Consider the following 9,003-nt stretch of genomic DNA (forward strand, 5'->3'; position numbering starts at 1 on the left):
CCAAATGTAGCTGCTGCAAGTGTCTTGAGAGTGAGATAACCGCTATAGAGGTGTCTTCAAGTATGCAAACAAAATGTGATCTTCAAATTGCACTCCCTTCACCTTAGCTCTAACACCATGTTGAGAAACCAAAATGCTTGAAAATTAGAGTTGATTTCTCTTAACTCAATAATTACTTGTGAATGTTTGTTGGCTTTTTATTAAATTTATGTTCTCTTCGTCAAGTAATTACCAAAATGTACAAAACATGAAGATCACAAGAGACAAAGGACACAAGAAATTAGGCTCCAAGCTAGGGCAAAAACCCCACAAGGGGGAAAACCCAAGAAATCCTCTTCTTATTGAATCAAATCAAAGTGAGATATCCAAGACCCGAGACTAAGGCCAAGACTTCCACAAATACCCTAGGTCAGCCCTCCAAGTCTCCTCAACAAGTCAAAGTCAACAATGGTCAAACTTCTCTGAAATCTGGTCAAATCTCCGAAAAACTCAGACTTGTAGTGAAGGTCAAATTTTGGTCCTGTAACAGCCTCATAAATCTCAGGAAATCTCGTCCCTGTGGACAAAATTAGGGTAGAAAAGCTCAGATTTCTCTCTTCTTTGACTTCGCTCTCTCTCTCCTTTGACTTTCGTTGATTTTCTTCTTCTTCTTGCACAAAGATCGATGTGATTGGATGGATGAATGAATGAGGCCAAACTTCCTTGTATTTATATACATGTCCATGAGGTCGAATAATTGCCTCTTTAGGCCAACTTGTCTAGGGATGGCCGACTTGGTCTATGGATGACATTTTGACTCTTTTGACTCAAGATAAAATAATTTTCTTTTTCTTAGAAGAATTCCAAATGGGACTTTGACTCAATTACATTTCTTTGACTCATAATAATTTTTCTTTTTGACTCAATTGACCCTATAAGCATGAAGAACATGCTATGACTAGAAATGAATATAATAAATACATCAATAGTACATTTGAATTACATTATGAAAACTGACACTAGTTACATTTCCAATAGAGGTAACTCATGCATCCACGATAGCTCCCTCCTCAGATCTATACACCTAAGATGAGGTACTCTATCATAGCTAGTCCCTTTGACCATGGCCCTTGGCCATGATGTCTTTTCCCCTATGTTTCATCATTATTCACATGATCCTTATCAATTGAAGGGTGGACCAATGACATGTCTCTTCCCCTTGGGGGCTGATAGGATGATCTATTAACCACTCCTACTTCTGGAGGTAACACCAATACTTGACTAAGGCCCCAATTTTAGAAGAGAAGCTTTATATGAAGTGTTAATCTGCACATTTCTTTCAAGCTTGGCTCACGTAGATGCAATAATAATGAACTTAATGGTGAAATTTGCAACACTGGATATTGTGTCTAATTGGCAGGTTGTTCCATTTATATGTCCGGGCAATCTAACTGTGGTCCATGTCCTCCAGAGGGACATATTGACACCCACAGGCGATGCATTGAGAGCCATGGGACTCTGAACAATTGTAGGGCATCGTTCATATCTGTAGGCACCTTGAACACCCACAAAGTTCCTACATTTTTCCCTATATCATTTGTGGGATGATAAACCTAGACCAATATGTCCCCAGGCGGCTTAGCAGTACTAGAGGGTTAGGTTGTTGATTCAGGGCCCAGATAAGGTTTGTCTCATGCCTTGGGACATGGGAGTGCTTGCACCATCTTCAGTGCCCTCAATGTTGGAGCAAAATCAAGCTTATTCACCACTAAGGGACCCATATCTGTGCCCCAAGTCCTAAACTGGGGCCCACAAAGGATTTGCTAGAGATCTGGGGGCCATCCCCTAGAGCTTGATTTTAGAGGGCCTTTACACTTGTCATGGCACTCAAGGCCCCCAACACAAGCCCTAGAAGGGAAATCCACTAGCATGATGTTAGCTTCTTAATCACTTCGACTCACACATGTGGAGATAATTATGTTTTTATGAGAGCTACAAGGTCGACTTGCAACCTTGCTTTTAGTGTGCCCATTATTTTATTGTTTGAGGGGATTGTAGGCTAAAATGGGCCTTAGCAGGACATATATAAATTAGCGATCATGTCATTGTGATCTCTCATCATCACACATTGGAATTTCATCCCGCTTAGAGGAAGTCACACTTGCTTTCTTGTGGATTTTTGGAGATCTTTGGATGCATTTTGATGTTTGGAGCTGATCTTGGATATTCTTTGGAGTTATTCTTTGGTCTAATGGATGGAAATCTTGCATGTTATCTTGTAAGTGAACTTTATTGTTGAATATCTATTTCTTGAATGTCTAATGTATGGAATTATTGATTCTAGGTTATGCTAAATTGTGCCCTAATTTATTGAAGATCAATTTTGAATGCTATCTAGATGAATGTTGCATGCATTACTCATACATAACATGTGATGAATTTTCCTAGTGGTGAACTCCTAGTAGCTCTCCCATAAAATTCCATTTTTCCATTGAGTGGGTAAATGCTTGAAATTTGATTGCTAGGGCATCAAATTTCAGCGTCCTTAGGAACAATTTTAGCTAATTTTTTACATCTTTGACTCCATATTCTTAGGGGACAAAGCACTAGTCCAATTAATTGGTGATCATTCTCAAATTTTATCCATATTTTCTGTCTCTCAATTTGACCCTTTCAAGTCTAAGTTAGGAAACTAGGGCTTGGCGTGAATCCCTAGGCGAGAGCAATTTTGGTGGTTGGAGAGCCTAAACATCAAGAGGATAGTATTTGCCACAAGATCTATCCTTTTGGTGGGCATCCACTTCAATTTCATTCATAAATTTCCTTTCCTTAGTTGTTTTCCCAAGAGGGAACCCTAGTTCTCTTTCCTTCAACTCAAGGGCTTCCTTGAAGGTTTCATGAGCCTTGGCATAGCTAGTACACATTGCAAGAAACCTTTTCTCCTAGCCTTGACCTTTGGTTACTCCAACACTCGCGTAATTTATCAAACCCTAGGTGTTGTGACCTCTTTTCTAAGTCTTATCACAAACGAATTGCTTCTTTGTGAAGCTTTGAGCTTAAATTGTGTCTTTCTTGAAGAATTCCTAGTGAGATCATTTGACACATCAACCCTAGAATATTGGTCATAAGTGATCTCTATTCTACCAGGACTCCTCCCATCGGTGAAAATTCGTAAAGCGCAAGGGGTTTTGGCTGTGGTGACAGTGGGCCACTACCCCATTGTTACTTTTTGATCTAACCTATGCTTTGTAGGGTTTCTCTCTCCAAGACCTGCTAGATTTTGCTAGGACAGGGACTTTATATCATACAAAGGTGGTGAATTTTGTTTTAATGATGCCCACATAACCTTGATAATTACAACCATTGATGGAGAATAGATTGAATTATTCCAATAATTTATTATTTCATTGACTTGTCATGGAGCTAGTTGGATAATATTATATTTTATTGTAAGTGAGAAGGGACTCCTTTAAAGAAGAGCTCTCTCTCCATTTTAAGTTTTTGGAAATATGGGGATTGAGGAGCTCTCCCCTCGAGCTACATGCTACATCTAGTTGACAAGCTTAATAGAAGATTGGAGGTATTTATTCTACTTTATGTGAGGCCTTTTTATGGTTGCAATTCTTTCACATGTTGATTATTGTTGTAGGAAACACTTGTAGTATGGTATGAAGGCCTTCTAATGGAGTATCTATCATTTGCATAATGCAAATATGATGATTTAATCCCTCTATATCCATTGTTATTGTGCCAAGGTTGCATCCTAATAAACCTAGTTGTTGCTAAAATACCTTGACATCACCTTCATAACCGTGTTTGAGAGTGGCACCCCGCCTATATGCCCAAGAATAATTTTTACGCTGTAATTTTGGAATTTTTCAGCAAGCCAAGTTTTGTTTGTAGCAACATAACAACCCTTATTTACCTTACATATTCAACCAGTCTCCTTCTTGGCTTGATATTTCTTTGAATTCATTCAACCCATGATTGGATTAGCACTGGTGTTGGATTTTCCATCATCTTTTTTGTTTTCCCACCATTCATGCGTCCACCTATACTGCAATCATATGTTTTGTTAAGGCTTACTAATCAATCATCACCTAGAGTCTCCACTGCATACCATTGGCAGTCCTATCTTTAGGGAAGTCCCGCCTTGAGTTGGAGAAGAACCAACTAAAAGAGGTGTGGAGGTGATGATGAGTGGCCTTCTTAAGTTGCACAAAACTAGCACCTTGGTGCTTGTGACTTTACACCTTTGTGGGTGTTGGATTTTATTGTAACAATAGTTTCACACCAAGTTCCATCAATACCCTTAGGTATCTATCATTTTCCATTCTAATTCTGTAATATTCCAAATTGAAATTTATAGCTAATAATAGACACATGAACTAGGCTATAGCAAATAAATTTTACTACACATGCATCAATCAGTAAAACACAAGAAATAGGGTGAATAACTGAGCTATTTAATTAATGTGTAGAACTAAGTACGTCAGATGATAAGAAAGATAGAACTTGGGCTTGCTACTGCAAACTATGCAAAACCCAGGTGAGAGTACAATACTCATTTGTCAGAGAGGTTCTCCACCAAACACTGGGCCCTGCCCAGAAAATGCTACTGCTGGTTGCTGAATGGAACTGGAATATCTGCCTCGAAGAGTGCTCAGAAAGAGTTGAAACTCTGCGGGTGGCCTCCTCACTAGATGCCCAACAAAGCCCAGAAATATCTCATAGACCCAAGTGGTAGAATGGCTCGCTCCTAATAACTGTGCTCTGCTATGGAAATACTATTGCTCAAGTCACCTGACACGGGGACATGGGACACGCAAATTCGAGTGTCCAACACGGACACGTAGACCTCCCTGAACAAGGCACCTTATATATATATATATATAGATATATACAGTGTTCCATGGGGACTCACCCCCCCAGGGGTCTAGTTTCCTAGCTTACCCGCGCTTTGGGGACTTGGGGACGAGAAGGGGTCATTTCCCCACGCTCCCAAAAATCAGAGTACGCAGGGGGATGTGCCAGGGGGTCGTTTCCTTGTCTTGAGGAGTCGTTTCTGAAAAGGGGGATGAGGGGGGTCGTGGGGGGACGAGGGGCACGATTTAAAAAAAAAAAATTGGTTTAAAACTAAAATTTAAGTTAAATTCTAAAATAACTAAGTTTTAATATAAATAAAATTTAATTAATTGTTAATTTGGCAGCATACTATTAGTAATTACGTAGGGTTTTAAACTTGTAAGTTTTAATACAACTAAGTAACTTAGTTCTATGCCCTCACACCATTCGCTCCTCACTCCTCTGTCGAGCAACAGTCCACCGGTCGAGCATAGTCCTCCCTGTCGAGCACAGTCCTCCCGTCGAGCAGCGTTCCTCCCTTGAGCAATAGTCCACCGTCTGTCGAGAAACACTCCCCGTCAAGCAACAGTCCACTGGTTCGTCGCAACACTCCTCCCCGTCGAGCAGCAGTCCACCAGTCCGTTGCCATTCAAGTCCGCAGAACGCTGTCCAGTGTCACCTGCCTGAACGCCGGCTGCTGCCTCTCAGGTAAGTACCCATGCTGTTTGTAATTTTTTTTTTTCATTTTTTTTGTAATTTGGTAGCTGCGTTTTTTATTGTTTTCATTTTTTTTTAATTTTTTTTTAACTTACTGTATTTCTAAAAAAATAGAAACTTGACTGTTTTTTTCAATTTTTTTTTTAATTTTTTAGACCCATGTAAGAAGTCTTGATTGTGTTTTAATTTTTTAGGCTGCTTTTTTTTTTTTTTGAGTCTTCACTATGTTTTAAAAAAAATTGACACTGTTTTTGTAAATTTTAATTTTTTGAAATTTTTTAGAACTTTTGACTGTGTATTAATTTTATTTTTTCTTGTAAATTAAAAAAAAAGGTTCAGTGTTCAATGTGTGTGTTATAGCTAGTAGCCTGTGTAATTTTTTTTATTTTTTATTTATTTTCACTACAGGCTGCAACCTACATTTTGATTTTTCATTCAACTTACAAAGTTACAACTTACAACTTACAACTATGAGTCAGAGTCAGACTTCTTCGGGGAACAGTGAGAACAGTGACCATAGCTACAGTGATAGTGAGCCACAAGATGCACAAGAAGAAGTTGAAAGCGGTCATAAGGGGGCAAGATACCAGATAGGCATGGTGTAGATTCTGGAGGCCCACCAAGAGAGTTGGAAAAATTTGCAAAGGGGACATTTAATCCTCTAAAACCACTTCTAATCTATGCAATCAGACTGCCAAAAAAGAATCCAAGAGTTGGTGGTGGCTCACGTGATTTGGTCTGCAATATTTGTGGGCATCACTTTGTTGGCAGCTATACCAGGGTGAAGCAACACATTTTGGTTATTACAAATAAATGAGTCAATATGTGTCCCTCAAAGAACCTAAATTCAGCTCAAAGAGAACAACTTTGGAGGCTAGAAAGGGAAGCCACTGGAAAAGGATTGTTTTCTAGCAGACATGTTGATCCATCCACAAATATTCTTCCATCCAGTGCTTCATCAAAAAAGACAAAGGTTTCTACTGGTGCATCTCGTTCTTGTGCAATGGGTGGTACAGTGTCTGGGATGTACAACATTCTAGATCGAGATGACACAGATGATGCAATTGGCAAATTTCTTTTTGCCAATGGAATTCCCTTCCATGTTGTTCGTTCTCCTTATTACAAGGAAATGGTCCAAGCAATTGCAAAAATAGGGCCTTCATATGTACCACCCGGAGAACATAAACTACGAACAACAATTTTAGATAGACAAGTGTCCAAAATTAATGTGCAGAAAGAGAGAATGAGACAAACATGGTTGAGGTTTGGTTGCTCTATTGTTATGGATGGATGGATTGACATCCGAAAACGCCCACTAATCAACATCATAGTGACATCTTCAGAAGGTCCATTCTTTCTTAAAGTTGTTGACTGTTCTGGAAAGCGCAAAGATGCATCTTTCCAATTTGAGCTTCTTCGAGAAGCTATAGAGGATGTTGGGCTTGATAGTGTGGTGCAAGTTGTGACAGATGCAACAGCAGTTTGTAGATCAGCTGGGTTATTGATTCAAAACAAGTATCAACATATTTTTTGGACTCCTTGTTGTGTGCATGCACTCAATAATGCACTGAAGGACATTGGCAAGATTCAGTGGATATCAGACTTGGTGACAACGACAAGAGATGTGCAGATGTTTCTCTGCAACCACCACACCTCCTTGGCTATGTACAAGGCTCACACGAGGAAGGAATTCCTCTGATACTAGATATGCTAGCTATTTTCTCTTATGGGAGAGGATGATAGAGGTACAAGCACCTCTACAATTCTTGGTTGTGAGTTCAGAGTGGGGAAGGTGATCAGAATCAAAGGCAGACACGGGGAAGAAGGTCAGGCTTCAGGTGTTGGACAATGATTGGTGGGCAGATTGTTCTTATTTGGTGTCATTCTTGGGCCCTATTGTGGAGGTCATTCGTTACACTGATTTAGATGCTCCTAGTCTTGGAGAAATCTATGAGACCTTTGATAGCATGTTGGATAGTGTGAAGGTAGCCATTTAGCAGAGGGAGCCCTCATTAGAGTTATATACTTCCCAGATTCGAGCCATCGTTTAGCGTAGGTGGGATCGCATGAACATACCTTTGAAAATATGCGTTAAACCCAAAATGGTATGTTGAGAGACCTGGGAGGGTGCCTCCTATTGATGATCCAGAGGTAAAGAATGGCTTCCTATATGCAATCGCAAAGATGTAAAGTGAGGAGGGGTCAAGATTTCGAATACAGTTTGTTCAGTTTGCATCTCTTAATGGCCCCTTCAACACACGTGGTGCTTGGGCAGATCGCATAGATCTAGCCCAAGATGACCCGATTGGTTGGTGGAGGATGCATGGGGATGGTGCTCCAGAGCTCAAAGATCTAGCTATGTGTTTGTTGTCTCAGATTGCTAGTTCCTCTGTAGCAGAGAGGAATTGGTCCACATATAGCTTCATGCACTCTATCAAGAGGAACAAGCTTACCTCTAAAAGAGCGGAGTAGTTGCTGTGCACAGTGCCCTATGTCTTGAGTATAGGAAGACACCTGAGTATTCGAAGGGACCAACAACACGATGGGATGTTGATCCAGAGGATGATGCACAGGTAGATATGGAGGAAAGACTTGATGAGAGACAGATGCGGTTGGTTGGTGTGCCACTTAGCATGTTTGAGAATGCTAGTGATTCAGATTCAGATGGTGATATGGACCATATGGTTGATCTTGATTTATTTATGTAGCAATTGGATGCAGAGACTAGTGGGGCATTACCTTGAGGCTTGAGCAAAATTAAGCTCGTTTATCTTTTGATATGTTGATGTTCTTATGTTATTCTGACTCTAAAATTTTGACTCTTGATGTATCAGACTTGACTTTAGTTTTTTATAATTCTATAAATTTTTGACTCTTGATGTATGATGTTTCAGACTTGACTTTTATAATTCTATGTCAATATTCACTATTCACTGTTCAGTATTCAATGTTCATAGTAGGAAGTGGAACATCAATATGGTTTAAACTCTAATCATAATGTATGATGTATGATAATAAATTAGAATTTTAAATTTATTATTATATGATATTAGATAATTATATTCATATCAATGATCATGCTTTGCAGCGTTTCAATTCAAACCCAATTGTCATAGTGGACTCAATTTATAAATTTATAAATTATATTTTATATTTATAAGTTTTTAAGATCTTGACGTCCCCCAACGTTTCCTAAAAATTGGTGGGGAGCTTTTGCATAGGCCGCTCTCGCGTATCCTCGCCCCCTCGTCCCGGAACCTTGGTGGAACATTGTATATATATATTAAAAATTAATACTAAATAATTCTTATTCATGATACAAATTCAAACATAGATCTAGATTCTACAATGTAAATTTAAAATTTGTAAGTTGTACAATGTAACGTTACACATACAAATACAACTGTGACAGATTCATCAATGATCCAATAGGAGAAAGACATGAAACTGCAGTTTTCTCAT

The 9,003-nt window shown here is 39.2% G+C and overlaps 1 protein-coding gene across 1 annotated transcript; it reads left to right on the forward strand.

Moving 5' to 3' along the window:
* Window positions 1-6,364: 6,364 nt before the first annotated feature.
* Window positions 6,365-7,240, forward strand: LOC149251843 (uncharacterized). The gene has a single exon (XM_089454004.1). The coding sequence runs from the start codon at window positions 6,365-6,367 to the stop codon at window positions 7,238-7,240; it is 876 nt and encodes a 291-aa protein (XP_089310130.1).
* Window positions 7,241-9,003: the final 1,763 nt, after the last annotated feature.

The sequence above is a fragment of the Pinus tabuliformis genome, chromosome 7, assembly GCF_031772625.1.
Source record: "Pinus tabuliformis cultivar Carrire ecotype Pingquan chromosome 7, CPIR1, whole genome shotgun sequence".
In the NCBI taxonomy this organism is placed as follows: Eukaryota; Viridiplantae; Streptophyta; class Pinopsida; order Pinales; family Pinaceae; genus Pinus; species Pinus tabuliformis.

What these genes read in the sequence shown, in the direction of transcription:
- LOC149251843 (XM_089454004.1), top strand. Translation starts at nt 6,365, where the DNA reads ATGTGTCCCTCAAAGAACCTAAATTCAGCTCAAAGAGAACAACTTTGG.